The 24,225-nt window shown below is 42.4% G+C and overlaps 1 protein-coding gene across 3 annotated transcripts in view; it reads right to left on the bottom strand.

The window, feature by feature from the left end:
• URB1 (URB1 ribosome biogenesis homolog) overlaps positions 1-24,225 on the bottom strand; it is an 84,444-nt gene that overhangs the window by 12,351 nt on the left and 47,868 nt on the right. For all 3 annotated transcript variants that reach the window (XR_011648697.1, XM_071214919.1, XM_058296158.2), the window contains exons 27-31: positions 22,915-23,025; positions 22,443-22,506; positions 18,473-18,644; positions 17,862-17,964; positions 69-229 (exon numbers count right to left, since the gene is read on the bottom strand). Coding sequence is in view for 2 of the 3 variants with exons in the window: in XM_071214919.1 (XP_071071020.1) it covers positions 69-229; positions 17,862-17,964; positions 18,473-18,644; positions 22,443-22,506; positions 22,915-23,025 (611 nt within the window). In the remaining variant the exon portion in view is untranslated. The remainder of the gene's footprint in view (positions 1-68; positions 230-17,861; positions 17,965-18,472; positions 18,645-22,442; positions 22,507-22,914; positions 23,026-24,225) is intronic.

Here is a 24,225-nt window from a genome sequence, read left to right on the forward strand (position 1 = left end):
TTCCCTCTGCCAGACCCCGTGGAGGGCCAGCTCTCTGGCGCCCGCAGACGTCCCCGCTCTTCACTCACCTGGGCCTGCTCTCGGAACCGTGCCCCCTCCAGCTGCGAGTAGTAGGCCGCCAGGACGTAGTAGGCTGCCGCTCGCATCTTGGGGTCGTAGCTGCTGAGGGCCGTGACAGTCAGGCCCAGAGCATTGGAATCCAAAAATTTTCTACAATCCATCACGAACTCTACAGGAAATAAAATATTAAACAGGCATGCACAGTTCCACGCTGCTTATGCAACAGGGAAAAAATACATTTCCTTTTGCGTTTCACCAGTATCAGCCATGTGTGCTAGACACAAGGAATCCAGGTCTCCCTCCGAATCCCCAACTCCTGCTAAGGTGGAATGAAAGACTCACTTCCCCTTTGTGGCAAAAACTATCACACCTTTGGGAGCGGGTCTAGTTCAGTGGCTTGAGCACTTGCTTCCCACATACAAAGTTCTAGTTCAATCCCTGGTACCTCCTAAAAAAATATTATCACACCTTTGGCTTCTAAAAGGCTTGCAAGTCCCAACCAGAACGACCTTGTTACTTGGCACAAAGACCCAGCGAGCTGGGGAAGGACTCAGACCTGCTGAGATCCCAGCATGATGGAGTGGGGGCAACACACGTGGAACCAGAAGGGAAAATCGGCTCACGGTTCCTCCCGCGCTCAGCCCACTGCGCCGAGTATGTAGAAATATGTGAGACAGTAAAAGGAAAAGAGGTGAGGCAGCAAAGGCAGGGAAATCCAGCTGCATGCAAGCCAGTCTGACCCGAGCTTACAGGGTTTACTTATTTATATCCACACTCTGCAACCCGACATGTCTTCCTTGCAACCCTAGGACTTTCTTCAAACCAGCAAAAAAAATCATACAGGCTCCCACGCTTGAGCACAGGCTCGACTCCAAAGAGGCTGATGGCTGAGAGCTTTTCACTTCTTTTAACACTAAAGAGACTCACAAACACCCCAAGAGAGGCTGTGACCAAGAGAGAGTCAGATACACCCTAAAGGCCTTGCTTTTTACTCATTAATAAAATTCAGGAAATCTCTGTTTTTCCCTAATAAAAACTCAGGCCTTTGTAACAAGGGAAATATTGTTAAGAAAACCTCAGAACAGAGACAGGTCACTTTGTTTACAATGTTATTACGCAGGGGTCTGGTTGCAGTAACCACCTGGGGTGACGTTCTTTGGACCAAGTGAGCAGTGACCTACTGAAAACAGGAACCAATCAGTAATCACGGGGTATACTACCCATAAAAGACATTCTAACAATAAAAATGTTTAAAGTCAAACCTTTTTTCTCCTGCCTAAATTTAGGTTTTTAAAGAATAATGCCAACAGTTTTTAAAATTAGGAATAAAATCATAATAGTAAAAGTAAAAACAAGCAGTTACTTTTCCTTAATCACCAAACAGCTTCACAGCCAAGGGGGGTTTGCTCATAAATGGAGAACCCCATGAAGTGGGGCCCTGCATGGCCCCGCCTGGAGCCCTGTTCTGAGATACCAAGGACCAAGAGAGGCCACGTCATCCAAGGGAACTGGGAGTAATCTTGTCACGCGTCAGCCTCTCCTCCTACCTCAGACACAGCAGAGCTCCTTGGAGCTTCTCACCAGCTTCTCATCCAAGGGTGACTAAAGGAGGAGGGGCTGTTTACAAATGCATTTCCCTTCCTGTCTTTCTCAACAATCCCACCATATCAAAGAATAATCAGGACTTCCACTTCTGGCCAAGATGGAGCCATAGGGACCAGATTTATTTATTCACCTGATATAAGTAAAACACTATACAGAAGAAATGAAACAAGGCTTTTCAAGACCCTGGACATATTATTGAACTAATGAAAATGGTCTAATAATGACTGAAGTGACGAATGCATAACCATGTGATTATACCAGATACCATCGATTGGACACTTTGGATGCACTGTGTGTTTTATTGATATAAATCAATAAAACTGATTTGTTAAAAAAAAAACCACTGGACATCAGATAAGAAAGCAATGTGATCACTGAGAGAGGTAAACAAATCAGAGACGAATCTTCCGTAGGCCCCGGCTTATAGCATGGAGAGAGTTTCCAGGCTGTAGCACAGGAAGGAGAATCCAGGTAGAGCCTGAGAGACCAAATTGGCTGGACTGTGCAGGCCAGAGTCCTGGGGAAAAGAAATTGCACAGAGAGAGCTCCAGAATCTTCAGCTGAATACCAACTGATGCATGTGCATGATAAAACTACTGGCGGCTGGGAAAGGATGGCCCAAAAGGATCAAGGAAACAATCCCTGGAGCATACACATGCTTGGAAACAGCCTCTCCTCTTTCAGTAGCCCCTGGGTGAGATGCTGTGAGAAGCTCCAAGGAGCTCTGCTACATCTGAGGTAGAAAGAGAAGGTTCATGTAGATGGCTCGGGTGAAATCTTCATGATTTCTGGGATGTAGAGTAAGTATACTCAGAAGGATTTTACCTCATTAGTTGGCAAACTTAGTCCTGGACTATATCTTGCTTTAGAACTGCATTCTAAATCAAAGCTCAAAAAATACTCACAGGAATACAAAAAATATCCACACCTATTAAGGTAAAATTTATAACGCCTAGATTCCAATAAAAATTTATCAGACATGCAAGCAAGCAGTAAAATTCATACCCTAAGGAAAAGAAAATCCACCATTAGAAACCAGCTCAGATATGACATAGATGACAAAATTAGTAGACAAAGACATTAAAAACCAAAACTGAGCTTCTGGAGATGAAAAACAATGTCTAATGAAAAACATTCTAGACAGATTACCAACAGATTAGACATTGCAGAAATAAGAATGAATTTAAGACATAACGATAGAAATTATGCAAAGTGAAACACGGGGGAAAATAAGAATGGGACACTAGTAAGCTGTGAGGCAATTTCAAGCAACCTAATGTATGTTATATTGGAGACCCTGAAAAGGAGGGGAGGGAAGCAGAAAAAACTCTGAAGATGGGTCAAACTTGTCCAAATTTAATGAAAACTATCAAGCCACAGAGCCAGGAAGTTCAATTAGCACAAGAAACATAAAATCGCACCAAGGTAAATAATCAAATTGTTTAAGTTTAAAACAAACAAACTTAAAAGCAGTCACATAATAGAGGAACTAACAAGTTAGTAAAGAAGCGGATTTCTTTTCATAGGCAAAAGCAAGCCAGTGTTACTGAAGCAATATCTCTAAATATCTTAAGGAAAAAACCTGTCAATCTAGAATTTTATACCCCATGAAAGTCCTTCAAAAATTAAAGCAAAATTAAGACATTTTTCATGCTCTAAAGAGCTGCAAGAATTGGTCACCAGGAGACCTGAACTACAGGAATTCTTAAAAGGACTAATTCAGGCAGAAGGAAGATGATATCAGCTACAAATCTGGATCTACACAAAGGAATTAATTCAACCAGAAATAATAACATATCATAAATATTAAAGACTTTTTTTCTTATTTAAATCTCTTTAAAAGATAATTGGCAGTTTGAAAGCAAAAATAATACCATACTATGAAGTTTATAACATACAGAAGTAAAATGCACAAGAATCACACAAAGTCCAAGAGAGGGAAATGAATATATATTATTGTAAGGGCCTTATACTGCACATGTAATGATATAATATCACTTGAAGGCATACTGCAATAAATTAAGGAAGCATACTATAACTCTAAAGCAACCATTAAAAAAACAAACAATCCACAAGGAAGAATTGTAGCTTATAAGCAACAAAGAAGATGTAATCGTCAGCCAAAGGGGTGCTAATGCAAAGTACCAGAAATTGGTTGGTTTTTATAAAGGTTATTTATTTGGGGTAGGAGTTTACAGATACTAGGCCATAAAGCATAAGTTACTTCTCTCGCCAAAGTCTATTTTCATGTGTTGGAGCAAGATGGCTGCCGACATCTATGAGGGTTCAGGCTTCCTGGATTTCTCTCTTCCCAGGGCTCCAGCTTAAGGCTTCAGCATCAAACTCCAACATCAAAAACCCTTAACTCTGTCCTTTGCCATGCCTTTTATCTGCAAGTCCCCACCCACCAAAGGGTGGGGACTAAATGCCCTACTGGCACAAGGGGTTTACATAATTACTTCATCAAATAAACCTATGACTCCAATACAATCTAATATGCCCAGAGGAAAAGATCCAGTTTACAAACATAATCCAGTATTTCTTTTGGAAGTCATCAATAATATCAAACTGCTACAGAAGAGAAAATGCAATTTCAAATCCAGTCAATAATCACCTTTAATGTAAATGACCTATACACTGAATTAAAAGGCAGAGATCATCAAAAGAGCAAAACCTACCATTAGGGATCAAAACATGCCACCACAAAAGGTATGCTCAGGTCCCAACCCCTGGTCCTGTGGGTGGGGATACATTTGTTAGTTAAGGTGTGCCCAGACTGAGTGAGGGTAGGCCTTTATCCAAAATGGCTTAGATCCTTAGAAGCTAAGGAAAATGGACATTGAAAGAGAAGCCACGGGGAGCAGCCAGCAGCTGGAAGTCAAGAGAACCAGAAGGGAAAGACGCCGCCACTGCACTGCCATGTGCTGGAGACGCCAAGGTTCCGCAAAGATTGCAGACCAGCCAGGAGGTACCGACCCCAGAAGCAGGCACACCTTTTAGCCTTTGACACCGTAAGCTAATCGATGCCTGCTGTTAAGGTGATCCATTGTATGGTATTTGTTTTAGCTGCTGGGAAACTGAAACATCTACTTATATGTTGCCCATAAATATCAAGGCATGAGTAGATTAAAGGTGAAAGGATGGAAAAAGAACGATCAGAAGACAACTTCAAGAGCTTTCGACTAAATGCTCTCGTTTCTAATGAGTGATATTTTTAATTGGGGGGGGAACCAAAGCTTTATAAACAAACCTTGAGATAAAATTGTTTTGGGAAAGATGACTATGTTCAACACACCTACATACCTAACCAACAAATACACATAAATGGGATATATTTGGGAAAGAGGACAGTCAAAATATTTAATGTTACACTCACTAAAAATAACTAGCACTCAGCTGGCTGGGTTATTTTCAGTAATCACTGACACTCTCTAAGACAAGTAGATTTTCCACGTGTCCATGATGAAAAGTCAGTTTCATGTTCTGTGGTCATCTCTGCTACTCTATGGAAGTCTTGGCTTTGTAACACTTATGGAAAAGAGCTGCCCCTGGGATACTGAAAACATACTAGGTTATCTAAAAAGAGTTATAAATGCCATTCTCTTTGTTTCAAGAAGCCCATGAATAGCAATTTGGCCTTCTACAGGCCTTCAGATCAAATGGCTTAACCAGGACAACTAGTAAGGATTAAAATAAAAACCACCCCAGTTTTAAGTGGTCCTGATGGGTAGTGTTAAGGTACCCCTGGAGCCTCAGGAACCTCAAGCCCTCCTCCCGCCCTGACACCCTCCAGGGACGTGCCTTTGGGAGGAGTCCTCACAGCGAGAAGCGTCTCTGGAGTCTGCACCCTGGCCTTCTCGAGCCTGGCTCAGAGCACTGCAAGTGGGCCTCCCTGATTTGGCCGCCTTGTGGCTTAGGTGAATTATGAGCTGAAGATACCAGCCCAGTTCTGCTGAGGACAAGAACTCGCTGTGGAAAAAGCATGTGTCACTGCCATCACCAATAGCCTTGGCTGGCATCACCAATAGCCTTGGCTGGCTCCGATTCTTGGCCAAGGACTCAAAGAAGGAAAGTAGTGAGGTTAAGAAAATTGGTTCCCAGTTTTGGCAAGGGGATGAAATGGACGGTGAGGCTGTAGTTTCTCTGAAGATGGGCAGCTGCATGCAAAAACCCATCATGTGCCTAATTTAGGATGGCAAAGTTTAGCTATACCCAGACCCAGCTGCCATTGCAGGAAGTTAGAAAACACAGTTCAGAACTTCAGCCACACACAGACGGATGACTCACACACAGCATGATGTGGGATAAATGAAGTGGCACACAAAGGAAGACGTGGTGCATAACTCCATTTACAAACAGTCCAGAAACAGGACACCAGTTCCTTTCGGAGAGGGAGGGGATCCTGACCAGGAAGGGGCTTGATGAGATGCTGGTCACCTTCTATTCCTTGATCTGGGCAGTGGTTTCAACAAAATTTGAGCTGCACACTTGCTAAGTATACTTTTCTAGATGTCATACTTCAGTGAAAGTTTACTTAAGACATTGTTAATGCTTACTTGTCTGTTGGGCAAAAGCAAGAGGGAAAGGAATCACAATACATTTTTAAAAAGAAAGGGAGAAAAATTTGTGACTTATTCAACCACAATCGCTTTGGCCTGCACTGCCCCAGGCTGGTCGGTGATCTGTGCTCAGCTTACCATTTCAAATCTGGGATTGGACTCACCCGATGAACTGGAGTACCTCCTTTCACTAGAGAGCAAAACTTATTGAAAGCACCATGTTTCCATTTTTAGCTCTGATGACAAGGAGCACAGAGCAACGTTTAATGTACCTCATTTTTTGTTTTTGGTATATCTATTTCCTTATTCACCTTCATGTTTTTAAAAAGTTTCTACTTCAGTGTGAATGATTTTAGTGTAATTAGTTGTTTCACAGCTTCCTAGCTGTTAAAACAAGTGCTGTATAACAAAGTGGCTCAACAAAACAGGAATGGACTGGCTCATGGATTCGGAGACTAGAAGGCTGGCCTCCTCCTGGGCTGGTATCTTCTGGCTGTCCATCCGTCCTTGGGCTTCCTTGGCTACTCTCTCACATGGCAATGCACGTGGCGGCATCTTCTCCTTTCTCTTCCAGGTTCCGCTGACTTCCAGCTTCCGGCTGCTCCCTATGGCTTCTCTCCCTGTTGATGGCTCTGCTTATGCAGGAATCCAGTAATCCCAATTAAAGCCCAGCCCGACCCAGCTGGGCCACACCTTAACTGAAGTGCCATTTTGAAGAACTCTTATTTACAATGGGTCCACAGCCACCAGAGTGTAAACCCAGACCAAGAACATGTCACCTGGGGCACACAAGTCAATCCACCACACGAGCATTTTATTTTAAGTCATTGCAAATCCTTCCCAGGATATTCTGCAAATTTTCTACCTGTACTGTACAATAAAACTTAAAATAGGTTATGTTTGGAGAATGAGAGGTAAGGAAAATGGTGAAAGACCATTTTCTCATCCTCTCTTTTCACAAATAGCCTCCCATAATCTGTTGCACTTAAAAAAAAATACAGTGTTCAAGAACTGTACACTGATTCAGGAATCAGAACACTGTGTTCTGATTTTACTGTTTTCTTACTAAATATTTTCCAGGTATTTGCCCCTGTCTCCTAAAAGCTCTACTGAGAGACAGACACAGACAAAATGATTTGTTATGATTCACTGAAAGCTGCAGCGGTAGGCAACCTCCAACTTTTCAGACTGTGGAAAATAAATGTTTGTGTATGATGGAAACAGACTTGACCATCACTGCCAAAAGACAGGAGGCAAGCCAGAAGAGCTTGCTGGGCCATCCATGATTAGATTTGCCTCAGTTAGCCTGCTGCTGAATACAGTCACCAGGGCAATTAAGTTATCAGTTTGCCATTATGGCATCTGACGTCCGCATGCAATGCTTCTCCTTCTCTTACAAATAAAATCTAGCCTTGGCAACAGGCTACATTATCTGTTTATCTGTTCTTAGAGTGGGGCGCTAGAGCCAACACAAAGGTCTACTGATGGAAAAATTTCTAGAAAACCCAGCCCTCTTTGATCTTTTTTCTTTTTAAAGAATATCAAAGGGCAGCAGTGGAGGACCAAAAAATCCTTTCACAAGTAGGAGCATTTTGCATATAAAAAGAAATTTTCTAGTTCAGAAAGAGGAAAACAGGCTGTCTAGTGGGGTACGGCTTCCCAGGAGCATCTAAATCTACCCTGCCACTGAGTCCAGTAGAAAGGGCCGAGGGCGCCCCTCTGGGCTGGCAGTGTGCTGAGCCCAAAAGCAGAACACACCCACACACTCAACACCACCTCAGCAGAGTCCCTGGCTCCTTTCCTACCTGCCAGATTGGAACCGTTACAGGCCTTTCAGAGCAAGCTGGATCTAGAAGAAAATGGATCTAGGAAAACCGATAAGACGTGCTCCCTTGAGAACAAGGAAACAGGTCCAGAGATGGGGCGGAAAGGAGAGCTTCCCTGCACACACTTCCTTAACATGTGAAAAGTGAATTATCTAATGTTAAACATGAATTAAATTAGTCCAATTCTAGGAGGACTAAGTAGACTTCTCCCTATTGCTCCTATTAAAAATCCTAGCCACTGTGTACGTAAAACAAGCATAGTGGAGAGAAGCAGACCAGTTAGGGACATTGGAACCCAAGGAACGACAGGCTGGGGAGTTCCCTTGGCTTTCCTTTTGCCATTAGTGGAAGAAGCCAGCAACCTGGAAACACCAACAGGCACAGACTAAAAAGCCCTGAACAAAGCCTACTCCCTCTGGCCAAAGGAGCAGAAGGAGGGTTGCCTATCGAGACAAAAATCTTTTAGACAGTAGCTGCTCTACTCCAGCCAACATCAGAGAAAAAAAACACAGCTCCACACCCGCTCATGTCAGTAAAGGCGGAGTAGGAAGCCCCAACTCTCACCCTTGCCAGGCTGTAAGGAGGCGCCCCGAGACCCCTGGGCAGTTGGTGACAGAGAAGTCAAGGGGAGAGCTAGGACTTTCATTCCCACTGGGAGATGAAGATACACCTTTCCCCATTTCCACTGGGGTGTCAGAGGAGCCTAGTAGAGAAGAACAAATTTCACTATTGCCCAGCACAGAGTCTCCTCCCCCTGGGTGTCAGGAGAGGCTGGAAGGAGCCATGCCTACCCCTACCATCCAGGAAGCATCAGTGGAAGCTGAGTGGGGATCAGGAATTCTTACACCCACCCTGCAGGCATGAGAATGAGCTCTTCCCCTTGGGTGTCAATGGAAGGAAGCCAAGTGGGAACCTGAACTTCTGCCCTTACCTGGGGAGAAATGGCCGGAAGTTAAAATGTTCCCATAACACAAATCAGGGTACAAACCTTAGACCATCAGGTCTTCTCAGGTTGGAACACTGTCCTGAACAACCCGTAATTGTTTGCAGAAAGAAACATTTAAACCTTGTACTGCATACATGGGGAAAATGTGGGCATGATTGCACTGGTAAAATATCTAAAAGAATAAAAAGTAACTATACTCCCATCCTGACATGTAGAAGCTGGTTCGAGGCTCTTAGTCCTTGAGGCTTCGAGTCTCCTGTTCCCACCTTTTCTTACTTCTTGTGTCTCTCTCTCAAGTTCTGCGATGCTTCCTGTTCGAGCTGTTCCTATGTTGAGCTGCTCTCAATACTTACTTAACCATAGTAACAAGGCAGTGTCTCCCTTTCCCCCAAAAGAGCAGTGTGAAAAAAGCAAACTAAAACAATTTTAAGATCCAGAGTCTTACAACATAATACCCAAATGCCCAGTTTTTAATAAAAAATCATGTATCATACCAAGAATCAGGTAGATCTCAAACTGAATGAAAAAAAAAAAGACAATCCATTGATGCCAAGATCAAGATGACAGAGATATTAGAATTATCTGTCAAAGACTTCAAAAGCAGCAATCATAAACATGCTTCAACAAGCAATTACAAATAGCCTTGAAACAAATGAAAAAACGTCTCAGCAAAGAAATCGAAATGTAAAGGAGAATCAAGGAGAAATTTTAGGCTCTTGCGCTCTCTTGCCTCTGGACCCAGGCTCCAGCTGCTTCTCCCCCGCTTGGATCACTGTGCAAGTAAACCTGGGTATTTATAACCCATAATGGGAAATTGTAGCCTGTAAATCAGCCCTCTTTATCACTTTTCAGCTCCTTCCTCTCTACCTGGGACCCTTGCTCTATTATTTTCTTCCACTTTTTTTCCTCCTCCATGAATAAATATTACTGGCCTAACTAAAAAACAAAAAACAAAAAACATAGAAATTTTAGAACTGAGAAATATAATAACCAAAATAAAACTCAAAGGATGGGCTCAACACCAGAATGAAGAGGATGAGATAGAACAATAGAAATTACCCAGTCTGAACACGAGAAAAAACATACCGGGAAAAAAAAAAAAGAAGTTTCTTAGGGACCTGTGGATCTCTAACAAAGTATCTAACTTTGTCATTAGAGTTCTATTAATAGGAAAGGAAAATGAGGACAGAGCTGAAAAAATATTTGAGAAATAATGACTGGGAATTCCCGATTTAGCAAAGGATATATACCTAACAATTCAAGAAAATGAGTGAAACAGGACACATCACTGTCAAACTTCTGAAACTAAAGAAAAAGAAAAATCTTGAAGAAGCAAGGGGAAATCTTATATACAGGGGAAAAAATTCAAATGACAGAAGATTCCTTATTGGAAACCATGGAGGCTAAGAAGTGTCATGACATTTTTTTAAGTGAAAAGAATTGTCAACCCAGGGTTTTATATTCTGCAAAAATATCCTTCATGAAGGAAAATGAAATCAAATTCTCAGATGGGAAGCGGACTTCGCCCAGCAGTTAGGGCATCTGTCTACCACATGGGAGGTACATGGTTCAAACCCCGGGCCTCCTTGACCTGTGGGGAGCTGGCCCACGCGCAGTGCTGATGCGCACAAGGAGTGCCATGCCACGCAGGGGTGTCCCCACGTGGGGGAGCCCACGCGCAAGAAGTGCGCCCCCATAAGGAGAGCTGCCCAGCGTGAAAGAAAGTGCAGCCTGCCCAAGAATGGCACCGCCCACACGGAGAAATGACACAACAAGATGATGCAGCAAAAATAAACAGATTCCCATGCCGCTGACAACAACAGAAGCGGACAAAGACGACGCAGCAAATAGACACAGAGAACAGACAACTGGGGTGGGAGGGGGGGGAGGGGAGAGAAATAAATAAATAAATCTTAAAAAAAAAAAGAAATTCTCAGATGAATGCAACTAAGAAAAAATCTAGAAACTTTAGGAAAGAAAAAAGCATGCGGTAAAGCAAAAACATGAATGAATACAAACGACTTTCCTTCTCCTCTTGAGTTTTCTAAATTGTTTGTCAGTTGAAGGAAAAAAATATAACACTGCCTAATGTGGTTCTAATTGTATACAAAGAAAATACTTAAGACAATTGTCATAAGTGAAGTAGGAGAAAGGGAGTTAAGATTTCTATACTTCACCCAAACTGGTTGACTGTGATATGTTACATATATAAAACTTAATACCTAAAGCAAAGCTATAAAACAAGCTATAGGAACATACTCAAAAGCACTGTACAGAACCCTGGCATCAAACTTTTTCTTTTTTATTTCTAATAACAATAAATACAGATAAAATCTGTATTCTTTTCTGAAATGCATCTTAACAAATTAACTATTTTATAGAAAAAAATTCTATAGCTAGAATAGAATTATAAAAACATGCTTAAATAACAGGCAGAAAAGGAAAAAATAGAAAGCATAAAGATTAAAATGGCAGACTTGGGCCCGACTGTATCAACAAGTACAGTAAACATAAATGACCTAAATACATTAATTAAAAGAGAATTGCAAAGGGGATTAAAAAACATAACCCAACTATATGATATTTATGAGAAACTCACCTAAATTATAACGACAGAGACAAGGCAAAAGCAAAAGAATGGGAAAAGATATACTGGGCAAACATTAAAAGAGAGGATATATCATATCAGATAAAGTAGAATTCAGAGAGAAGAAAATTACCTGAGACAGAAAGGGACCCTATGTAATAATAAAAAAGTCAATGCACTAAGACACAGCAATCCTAAATATGCATGCAGCATATTTAGCTACAAAAAACATGAGTACTGATAGAAGTGAAAGGAAAAAGATAAATCCACAATTACAGTTGAAGACTTTAATACCTCTCTTATCAGAAATTTCTAGAACAACCATACTGAAAATCAGCCAGTATACTAAAGAACTCAACTATGTCATCAACCAACAGATCCAGTCAACATTTATAGAACACACAACCCAACAACAGAATACAGTTTCAAGTGCCCACAGTACATATAGGAAGAGAAACAATATCCTGGACCATAAAACAAACATCAACAAATTTAAAAGAAATCAAAGAGCATGTGTTCTCTGACCACAATGGAATCTAGAAATCAACAATGGAAAAATAACAGGAAGACCTTCAAACAGTTGGTAGCTTTACAAAACACTTCTAAATAATTCATTGTTAAAGAGGAATCTTCAAATTAAAAAAAATACACTGAACAGATGAAAATGAAAATACAACATAAAATTTGTGGAACAAAGCTAAAATAGTCCTGAGGGAAAATTTATAGCACTGAAATGCACACACTGGGAAAGAAGAAACGTCACAATTCAATCATCTAAGCCCTCACATGAAGAACCTAGAAAAAGTCCAAAGGATGAAAAGGAGTGAGCTGACAAAGATAAGAGGAGAAATGAATGAAAGTGAAAACAAAAACAGTGAAAATCAATGAAAATAAAGAGCTGACTCTTTGAAAAGATGAATAAAACTGACAAATCTCTAGTAAAACTGACAAAGAAAAAAACAGAGAAGACATAAATTACTAATTTCAGGAATAAATACTGGAATATCACCACAGACTCTGCAGGCATCAAAAGCATAAGGAAATAATACGAATAATGCTATATATTATTACACACAAATTTGACAACTAAGAGGAAATAAACGAATTACTCGAAAAACACAAACTACCACGACTGACTCAAAATGTAATAGATAATTTGAATAACAGTGTAAGTGGGGAAACAGACTTGGCCCAGTGGTGAGGGTGTCCGTCTACCACATGGGAGGTCCGCGGTTGAAACCCTGGGCCTCCTTGACCCATGTGGAGCTGGCCCATGCGCAGTGCTGATGCACGCAAAGAGTGCCCTGCCACGCAGGGGTGTCCTCGCGTAGGGGAGCCCCATGCGCAAGGAGTGGGCCCGTAAGGAGAGCCACCCAGTGCAAAAGAAAGTGCAGCCTGCCCAAGAATGGCGCCGCCCACACTTCCCGTGCTGCTGACGACAACAGAAGCAGACAAAGAAACAAGACGCAGCAAACAGACACAGAGAACAGACAACCGGGGGAGGGGGGGATTAAATAAATAAATAAATCTTTAAAAAAAAAACAAAACAAAACAGTATAAGTGGTAAAAAAGTTGAATTAATAATTTAAAAACTCCCAAGAAAGAAATATCCAGGCCCAGATGGTTTGAACTAGGAAGTTCTACCAAATGTTTAAAGAAGAATTAATACCAATTCTACATAGTCTCTTCCAGAAAACAAGAGACACTTCTCAATTCATTGTATGACTCTAGTATTGCAATGATACCAATACCAGACAACAACAAAAGAAACACAACAAAAAACTGAAGACCAATATCCCTCATAAATATTGACATAAAAATTCCTAACATAGGGAGCCAATGTGACTCAGTGGTTGAGTGCCAGATTTCCACATATGAGGTCCCAAGTTCAATCCCCAGTCCCAGTACCTCAACAATAACAACAAAAAATCCCTAACATAATTATATCAATTAATGCAGAAAAAGCAATGGACAAAATCCAACAAAATTCATAATTTAAAAAAAAAACAACCTCAAACTCTTAAGAAAATAGGAACAGAGATTGTATTAGTTCCTGAGGGCTGCTGTAAGAAGGTACCAAAAACGTGGTGACTTAAAACAAAAGACACTTAATTCTATCACAGTTCTGAAGGCTAGAAACAGGAAATAAATGGAGACACATACCATGTTCATGGATTGAAGGACTCAAAATAGTAAAGATGTTCAATTATCCCCAAGTGATACAGAATTTTAACACAATTCCTATCAAAATCGCTGCATGATTTTTTTTTGCAGATTTAATCAAGATTGTGTGGTATTGGTGGAGGCACAGACACAAAGGGCAATAGAAGAAAATAGTGAACCAGAAACAGATCTGCACAAATATTAGGTTGGTGCAAAAGCAACTGTGGTTTTGCATTGTTGAATCTGCCATTTGATATTGGAATACATTGTTAAATAAATGTGGTTATGTTACACATCATTTTAATGTGCATTTCTCATTTTATGTTATTTTGCTAATGACTTATTTGCTATTTATTTTATATTTATTTTAGACTATGGAAATGATGTTAGACAAAAAGCAAATTCAAGCTATTTTCTTATTTGAGTTCAAAATGGGTTGTAAAGTAGAGGAGACAACTCACAACATGAATGCATTTGGTCAGGAACTGCTAATGAACATACAGTGCAGTGGTGGTTCAAGAAGTTTTGCAAAGGAGACGAGAGCCTTTAAGATGAGGAGTGTATAGTAGCCGCTTATTGGAAGTTGACAACAACCGAGAGCAATCATCTGAGCTGATCATATTAAACTACAGAAGTTACCAAAGAACTCAATGTCGACCATTTTACAGTTGTTTGACATTTGAAGCAAATTGGAAAGATGAAAAAGCTCAATAAGTGGGTGCCTCATGAGCTGACTGAAAATTAAAAAAATGTCATTTTGAAGTGTCGTCTTCTCTTACAACAAACCATTTCTCGATTGGACTGTGATGTATGATAAAAAGTGGATTTTATACAACAACCAGGATGACCAGCTCAGTGGTTAGGCCAAGATGCTCCAAAGCACTTCCCAAAGCCAAACTTGCACAAAAAAAAGGTCATGGTCACTGTTTGGTGGTCTGCTGCTGGTCTGATCCACTACAGCTTTCTGAATCCTGGCAAAACCATTACATCTGAGAAGTATGCTCAGCAAAACGATGAGATGCACCAAAACTGCAACACCTGCAGCCAGCACTGGTCAACAGAAAGGGCCCGATTCTTCTCTACAACAACACCCAAGTACATGTCACACAACCAATGCCTCAAAAGTTGAACAAATCTGGGCTACAAATTTTTGCCTCATCCTCCATATTCACCTGACCTCTCGCCAACCAACTACACTTCTTCAAGCATCTTGACACCTTTTTGTAGGGAAAATACTTGCACAACCAGCAGGATGCAGAAAATGCTTTCCAAGAGTTTGTTGAATCCCAAAGCATGGATTTTTACACTAAAGGGATAAACAAACTGATTTCTCATTGGCAAAAATGTGATGATTATAAATGGTTACTATTTTGATTAATAAAGATGTGTTTGAGTTTAGTTATAATGATTTAAAATTCATGGTCCAAAACTGCAATTTCTTTTGCACCAACCTAATGGTGCAAAAGCAACTCAACTGAGGAAAGACAGCCTTTCTTTTACTTTTTTAACCTTTTAGTTTGAAATACTTTCAAATGTATAGGACAGTTACAAAAATAAAGCAAACCCCATAAAAACAAATCCAACATACCCCTATACCAATGTATTAGTCAGCCAAAGGGGTGCTGATGCAAAATAGTAGAAATTGGTTGGTTTTTAAAAAGGGTAGTTATTTGAGGTAGAAGTTTACAGATACCAGGCCATAAAGCATAAGTTACTTCCCTCATCAAAGTCTATTTTCATGTGTTGGAGCAAGATGGCTGCCGATGTCTGTGAGGGTTCAGGCTTCCTGGGTTCCTCCCTTCCTGGGGCTGGCTTCTCTTTCCTGTGAGCTTACTTCCCGGGGATCCAGCTTAAGGCTTCAGCTTAAACTCCAACATCAAAAACCCTTAACTTTATCCTTTGCCATGCCTTTTATCTGTGAGTCCCCACCCCACAAAGGGTTTACGTAACTACTAGCACAAGAGGTTTACGTAATTACTTAATCAAGTAAACCTATGAATCCAATATAATCTAATATGCCCAGAGGAAAAGATCAGTTTACAAACATAATCCAATATTTCTTTTTGGAATTCATCAATAATATCAAACTGCTATAACCCAAGATACCCAGATCCACCCATTTTAATATTTTGTCATATTTGTCATATGATTCTATTTATTTATCCACCAACCTGTTGATCCATCCATCTATCCATCTATCCATCTATCCATCTATCTATCTACCTATCTATCCATCCATTTCTCTGTCTGTGGTGCTGGAGCAATTGGATATCCATAAGCAAAAATATGAACCTGGACCTAAACCTCACTTTTCATAAAACCTAACTCAAAATGGATCACAGACTTAAATGTAAAATGTAAAACTATAAAACTTTTAGAAATAAACATAAGAGAAATTCTTCAAGATAGGCAAAAACATTCTTAGAATTGACACCAAAAGTATAATGCATAAAAGGAAAAACTGATAAATAGACTTCATCAAAATGAAAGACTTTCGCTCTGTGAAAAGATTAAGAGGATCAAAAACTAACTAGACTAGGAGGAACTTTCAATGTGAAAATCACAAATCTGACAAGGACTAGTATCTAGAACATATAAAGAACTCATAAAATGTAATAGCAATGACAACATGGACGAACCTTGAAGATATTATGTTGAGTGAAATAAGCCAGGCACAAAAGGACAATATTGTATAGTCTCACTAGTATGAAATCTTAAACATGATGAGTAAGCTCATGGAGGTAAATTCTAGAATATAGATTAGTAGGAGACAGAATGTGAGTTGAGAAGAGGGAGCTGATGCTGAATGTATGTAAAATGTTTACTAAGGTCGACTGTAAATATGTGGACATGAATAGAGTTGATGGTATCACATTATAACGAGTATAACATACTGATTTATAAATGTGATTGTGGCTGAAAGGGATAATCTAGGAAAATTAATGTTAATTGAAAGACAACTAGAGGATAATCTAGGGACTGTGTAACAGTGATTTCGGTAGTATATGAGAACTATGGTTAATAGAAATACAAGAATTCCTCTATTACAAGGTGTTAAGAATAAGGTGTTACATGGGAAAAATACAAATGGTGCAATTTATAGACTATAGTTAACAGTAATATTGTAGTATTTTTGTAGCAAAGGCAAATAAGGTACTATGTCAACTGTAAATGTAAAAAAAATATGGAATTTAGTTTTATGAGCTATGAATATGAGCAAGCTTCTTTTTTTTTCATTTTCTTCATTAACAAGGACAACTTGGTCATGTCATTTAACCAATGTGTGCTCATTTACTCATCTTTGTGAACACTTAAGAAAAAATTAAGTTTGTTTTTAAAATTAAGTAAGATAAATTTCCCTGGACAGGATTTTTTAAAACAATGCTTCCATAATTCATTAAGCTGTCTTTTGTCTGTTATTTTAGTTTTTGAAGTTGAAAGAAAGTTAAAAAAAAAAAATCAGTAGTATAAAACCCACACAATCCTACCAGAAAATGGGCAAAAGACATGAACAGGCATTTCACTGAAGAGAATATACAGATGGCAAATAAGCATATGAAAAGATGTTCACAGCATCATCAGTCATTAGGAAAATGCAAATTAAAACCACATGAGTCACCACCAGACACTTAGCAGAATGCTTAAAACCAACAGACCTGACTGATCCAGTAAGTGTGCAAGTGTACATGTATTTTCATTCTTCCTCTACCCTCCCACCCATTCACCCAGAAAGACCCTCAGGCACCAGGCTCAAAATGCAATTCCAAAAATATTCTTAAACCAATAAAAAGCTAGCCTCAGCAGGGTCTGGGCTCAATGGCAATTATAAATCTCTCTTTTCTTCTGATATTTGACCACTACCTAGCAAAAATTCAGAAAATGTTTGTTGTTAAAAATTAGGAAAACATCAAGAACAAAGGGACATCCCTAGATTTTAAAATAAGAACTTTTAAGAAAACCATTGTATATTCAAAGTATCAACTATTACTTTTGCTGAAAAATCACCAAAAGGTGAGAAAGTCAGCTAAACATCAAGAATTATTTTCAAAATCGAGGTTGACTGTTGCTTGGCAATAAATGTGAACTGTGTGGAGGCCCTGGGGTTATGCATTTACCTGGTCTGGTCAATTCACTGAAAAGATGGAGAAGAAAGCACGGGTCATAGAGGTCCTCGAGATTCACTGCACTCCCACCTTTAACGATGAGCTCCTGTGCCTCCTGGAAGAGCCCAAACAGAAACCTGCTGTTCAACTTCAAACATGAAATATCTTACCAGCTATTTTGTAGAGTGGAAATTATTTTGACTGTTTGAGCATTAAAAAAAGGACTCTGAAAAAACAGTGTTTGTACATGAAAATGTGATATGATGTTTGGAATTTGTTTCAGAATAATTCTTTTGGGGGGGCGGAGGGGGTCTGTGGCTATAAATGAAACAAGTTTGGCCAGTGCTGAGAGCTAATAAGCACGTGCCAAACTGGTAACTGCTAATGGGGATACTGGGTTCAGTCTCTGCACCTTCTTTGTATATGGGTAGAGTTCTAGTTACTAAAGAGTTAACACGCAAGAAGAGAAGCTGTGCTTTCTATTTCACAGTGTGATTAAGCAGAGGGAGCAAATGGAGCTCCCGGAGAGGAAGGGAGCAGGAACTTCCCTCCCTGCCACCAAGAGCGCTCCCTGATTGTTTTGTCATCTGCCTCCAAGGAGCAGCGGTAAATGCAGCCTGCACCTCAGGTGGCAGCAGCCTCCGCTTCTGGGGGAAATGCAGGATGGTCTTCAGCACGCGCTCCCGATCCAGCAGGCGCAGGACCTCCCCGACGCTCGGCTGCCGCCACAGCGACTTGCCCAGGCTCCGGCACGTCTTGTGATGCTCCACGGCCGCTGGGCCCCACAGCAGCACCCTGGAGTCAGAGAGGGAGAGCAGGCAAGTCTCAGGGTCCGCCAGAAGAGGAAGCAATACAAAGATGACAACAGTGCTAGTCAGCATTTAAAGAGCAGCTGAACACGCCAGGCGCTGTTCTAAGCACGCCATGTATTAGATCACTTAATCCCCACAAGAGCCCATGAGGTCGGGGTGGCAACGCCGGTGCTGACGAGAGAGGTGGTGAGAGCGTGGGGTGAGAGCGTGGGGCGAGACGGCGGGAGTCGGCACTACATAGAGCCTGCGATGCGCCAGGCACTACTCTAAGCCTTCTAGTACATTAATTCACTCAGCATCACAACAGTCCCAGTCAGAAGATACATTCTTATTGCCCCTTTGCAAATGGGGAAAAAGGGGTCAGGGAGGATTAAGAAAGTTGTTCAGCTGCAGGCAAGACAGTTCCACCCATCTGCCCCATGGGATCTAAGTCCCCTCTCAATCAGAAACAGAGTGGGCATCACCATCCCCAAATCCTCAAAATTGAGGAATGAAGAAACATAAGGGGGGAATGCAACCATGAATCAAGGTAGATTTAATATTATTCCAGAACTAGAAGAACTTGTATGATTGATATAAAGGCAGTGGTCACCAAAGGTTCTGAGGGGAGGGAGAGGGAAGAATAGGTGGTGAAATATGGGGCATTTTTGGGACACTGAAATTGTTCTACGTGACACTGCAATGACAGATACAGGCCATTATACATTTTGTCAAATCCTATAAAACCGTGTGGTGCAAACTGTGAACAATAATGTAAATTACAGACGATTAGTAGTGATGCTTCAGTATGTGTTCATTAATTGTAACAAATGTAGCACACCAATGAAAAAGATTAATGGGAGAAACTGTGGGAGGGGGAGGAAGTAGGATATATGGGAATCCCCTACATTTTTAATGTAATATTTATGGAATCTAAAGCTTCTTTAAAAATAAAGAAAAAAAAAATGTTGCTCGGTTGTTCACTTCCCCAGCTGGTGAGGGGCAGAGCTGGCATTCGGGCTGGCTCCAGACCACAGCGGCAGAACCCTGGCTGCTCAAAGCAGCTTTACCGAAGCAAACCTCTCCCTATGCACACGTGACCATGAGCACACCGGGTCTCCTGGGCAAACCCACGTCGAGATCCCACTAGGCCTATGCCTCTGCCATGCACAAACCCCCTCGCCCACCGCAGCTACCCACAGAGGCCCACCTCGCAGACCCCTTGGAAATGACACAGGCCTCCTCTTCCTCCCTGTCCTTCTCCCCCTACTCCCAACAGTGCTCCCGCTGCCACCAGGATACTTCCCCAAAGGCCAGCTCTGATGGTGCCACTCCGCCCAGAAATGTCAATCAGCTCTGCTGCCTCCTGGATGGAAGTGGAAATGCTTCAGCTGGGTATGTAAGGTCCTTAACAGTGGTCTGGCCTTTGGACTACCTGACTTCCTATGCGTCAGAGAAGCCAACCTACTCAGGTTTCTGGAAGTGCTCAGCTTTCCCACCACCACGCCGCCACCTGCTGTGCCCCCCACCTAGTGCCTAAGCCTCCTCTGCCCACCTCCCCTCAATCCAATTCCTCTTCTCCTCCACATGCTGCCCCATCACACAGCCTTCCCTGACCACCTACGCTGGTGTGCACTTGCCCGTAACAGCCAGTTCACACCATGTAGTGTGAATCAGATGCTGTCTTGAGTTAAATTCAGATCTTATACCCACAGTGGAAGGTAAGATTTTTTCTCTTCCTCTCCGTTGGTCTCCCTAGTGCAGAGCACAGTGTCTTGTAAACAGCAGGTGTTCAATGAACATCTGCAGAATTACATTTTCCTAAGTAGAATTATTCCAAATCCAGGCTCATTTCTATGCATATAAACAGCAATTAATAAGGTTCAAAAGTAAAGGATCGCTTTGTAAGAAGGTGCTCCCTGCTAGCTGGTTTCTGATAGGCAGGCAGCTGAGGCACTGGACAGGCCCCTTGGGCTGGCAACTCTTCACTGGCATGAGATGCAGCCACTGCATGTCCACACGGGCCCCAGTGTGTGCCCTCAACCCGTACTGCTCCCTTCTTCTTAGAAGGTGGCTGGGGCTTCTACTCTGAGTCAGAGCACCTGCTCTGAGCGCCTGAACCCAGAGCCCAGCACCCCCTGTATCTTCCACTCGCAGCTTTTCTCCTGGGAGCTGAAACCAGACTCCTTTCACAACAAGCTAAAAGCTTATTCCCTGAGCTACCTCATTTGACTTTCTTCAAACTGTGAGGGCTTTCTAATGCCAAAATGGGATACTTAGAACAGCTCTTTCTTCACTGTAATAAAAACTGCTTCCAGTAGTATAGACTGTAAGCTGTCTATCAATGTCAAATTTCTTGAACTTGTGAACTCCCCTTCAGGTGGTTACAGAAGGGGAATATCCTTGTTCTTCAGAAACAAACACGGAAGTATAACGTGTTCAAGGAATATGACATATAGGCCTACTCTCAAATATTTAGAAAATGAATAAATAGATAGGAAGATATAGATGGATAAAAAGAATGAATGATAGAGAAAAGCTGGTTATCTGGGTGGGAGGTATCAGGGAGTTCTCTGGGTTTTGTGTTGCAAGATTGAAATTATTTCAAAATTAAGAGGTTAAAAAAATGGTTCCAGTTTGCTTTCCTCTCTCCCTTATGTACACATGGGCCTTTCTATTCTAGATAAGGTAAAGCCCAAAACTACCAATGCCAAAAGCAGTAAGAACATGAGGCCAGAATATAAGGGGAAGCAAAAGAGAACGTTTAGTCAAGACCTAAGTACACTGAAAAAGACAAAAAATGTTTTTTCTTTGTGGGTGTTTTTTTTCCTTCTTTTTTGGGGAGTGGGGAAGTGGTGGGGATGCTGGGCTAATAAACTATCATTAAAAAAAAACATTTTGCAAAAAGAAGGGGAAAAAAAGCATTTGCAAAGGAAATAGATTTCTCCTTTCAGCAGACCTGAACTATTTCTCTTGGCCCCGTTAGTCCACTTCTTATCTGAACTCACCAACCCTTCCTCATGTACACACTGGGCTGATATTAGAGTGCTGGTCCCAAAAAGAGAAAACAAAAATCTAGGGCAGCAAAACGAATCCAGAAAGTCTTCTACAAACTACACATTTGATCAAAGTTAACCCCCGTACTTGAGAGCATAGGCAGGGTCCACAGGGCAAGCTGTCACCCCCTGTCCCTAAAGGCCCCCAAGAGGAGCTGCCAAGGACGGTGGCGAGCAGCTCCTGCAAACCGGGAGGAGAGAGAGACACACAGGGCAGGTGGTGGGTGGGGGGGAGAACCACAGCGGGGGGGGGGGGGAGGGGGACAACAGAAGGAGAGAGGCAGGTGGACAAGGGACAGTGACAGAGACTGCACCCGCAGACAAGGGGGGAGACGTCACGTCCAGTCGGCACTCCTCACGCTGCTGTCCCACACCCGACTCCTGTGCATTCCTTCTGAACTAAAGCATGAAAACAAAGGGCTCAGAAACACCCGAACTAAACTGAGCCCCCACCCCAGCCAGGAGTAAGTTTTGGGGCAGGCTCCTCATGTGCAGGGACGGCGCAGGCCTGGTGGCCCCTGCTGACACAGACCACCCTCAGATGAGCTGGGCCGAGCTCTTGTGCAGAGCAGCCAAGCTGGAATTGGTGAGTGAGATGGCGGGGGTGTCCATCTGTCTCTCGCCTTCCTGAGGGTCAAAGGGTGAGAGAAGAGCTCGAGTGCTGAGCTCACTGTGCAGCTGTGGGCGCGGCCTCGGGGCCAGGGGCCTTGAAGCCCAGGGGGACCCACGTCCAGGCCAGCACTCACCCGAAGTTGACAAGGCTGAGCTGGTTCTTTTCGTACGCCTGGAGGAGGAGTAAAATCTTCTGGTCTAGGAGACAAATGAGGGTCTATTCAGAAAGCTGAGCCCCTCACTCACAGGGATACAACCCCTGGTCCTCACACGCTGCCCCCCGCCCCCAATCACACTGCCCATTCCTTAGACACACTCAGGTCATGCTGCCCAGTCCTCACACAGCCCGGGTCACACCTCACGGTCCTCATAGCCCTGGGTCAAACCAACTGGTCCTTACACACTCAGGCCATGCCATCCGGTCCTCACACACTCCCTGGTCACACTGCCCAGTCCTCACATTCTCCGGTCCTCACACACTCCCTGCCACTCTCTCCAGTCCTCACACACTCCCTGGTCACAATGCTCAGTCCTCGCACATTCCCTGCTCACGCTCTCCGGTCCCCACGCACTCCCTGGTCCCACCACCCGTCCTCGCACGCTCACCCAGGATGCTGAGAGAGGCACCATAGGCCCCAAGAAGCACTGCAAAGTGGCTGCTCTCACAGACAGAGGGGCACAGCTTCACCACCGCTGACATCACATCCACCAGCGCTTCTGGAAGAAGTAAACACTGAAATGCCCAGTACAGCAGGGGATGCACAGGTTCAGAATAAAAGTAGAGGAGGAAGCCACTCAGAAAATGTTTAAAGGCTTGGCAATATTGCTCAGAAAACATCTCCTAGCCAATGCTGAAGAAAAACAAACCTGCCTTCACACCACCTCTCTTCCTAGATTTCTAATAAGGCTTGGTATCAGCTCCTCTCCAAATCTTAAGCCTCCAAAATTTTAACTCCACCAAACATTCCCCCCATCAAGATGGCACCTTCATCTGTTTGCGTATTTGTGTGTGAACTCTACACATACCTCTTCTGTCTTGCACATTTGTTTCTGATCGTTGTTTTTGCTTGGTCTGTTCGTTGATTCTTTAGGAGGCACTGGGAACTGAACCTGGGACCTCCATGTGGGAGGTAGGCACCCAACCACTTGAGCAACATCCACTCCTCTTCACCAAATATTTTTAAATCTAAGCATCTCCTACTTCCCATGATTATGGTACCAAAGGTCTAATATTTCTCCTCCTGTCTGAATAGATGGAAGGGTCCTTTTGACTTTTCCCACCACCAGCACACACCACTAATTTGGGTAATGGTCCTCTTCAATTTAACAGTTAATTACTGACTGACTTTGTGGTGTTTTTTTTTTTTTTTTTTTTTTTGCATGTGTGCTGTTTATAATGGCTTTGGATGTTAATTGTGTCTAAGCAATTTGGCTCTGAGGGGTCATCACCCACAGTCAACGTCAAACCGGGTACTCGTGGGCACTAAAGTGAACACTCACTGGATGAGGGACAGAGCCCAAACTTGGACTGGAAGAGCTCTCCAGCAGTGAGCCTTCAGCAGGGAAACTAACTCTCTTCCCTTGATAAAAAATTTCAATGTTCCACTGAGAAGGTCCATGCAACTGAACCCCTTCTCTCAGGTCTGACACCCACCTTTGTTTTCAACCCTCCTAACTTCCTGTAACTCCCAGATCCTAACACTCGCCCATGATATGGCAACTAGACGTCAGGCACGACTTCTGCAAGCCAGAGAAGCATGGCAAACAGGGCAGCATTTGCTATCAGACCTGAAGGGAAAGGAAACATTTCTTAGGCTTGGACTTGACAGAAGCAAAACGTTCTCCTACTGCCTTGGTAAGGCTTCCCTGGCTCTGGAATCACATGGGAGGTCAGTGTTGGTGACAGCCAGTTTGATG

Source organism: Dasypus novemcinctus, chromosome 4, assembly GCF_030445035.2.
Source record: "Dasypus novemcinctus isolate mDasNov1 chromosome 4, mDasNov1.1.hap2, whole genome shotgun sequence".
In the NCBI taxonomy this organism is placed as follows: Eukaryota; Metazoa; Chordata; class Mammalia; order Cingulata; family Dasypodidae; genus Dasypus; species Dasypus novemcinctus.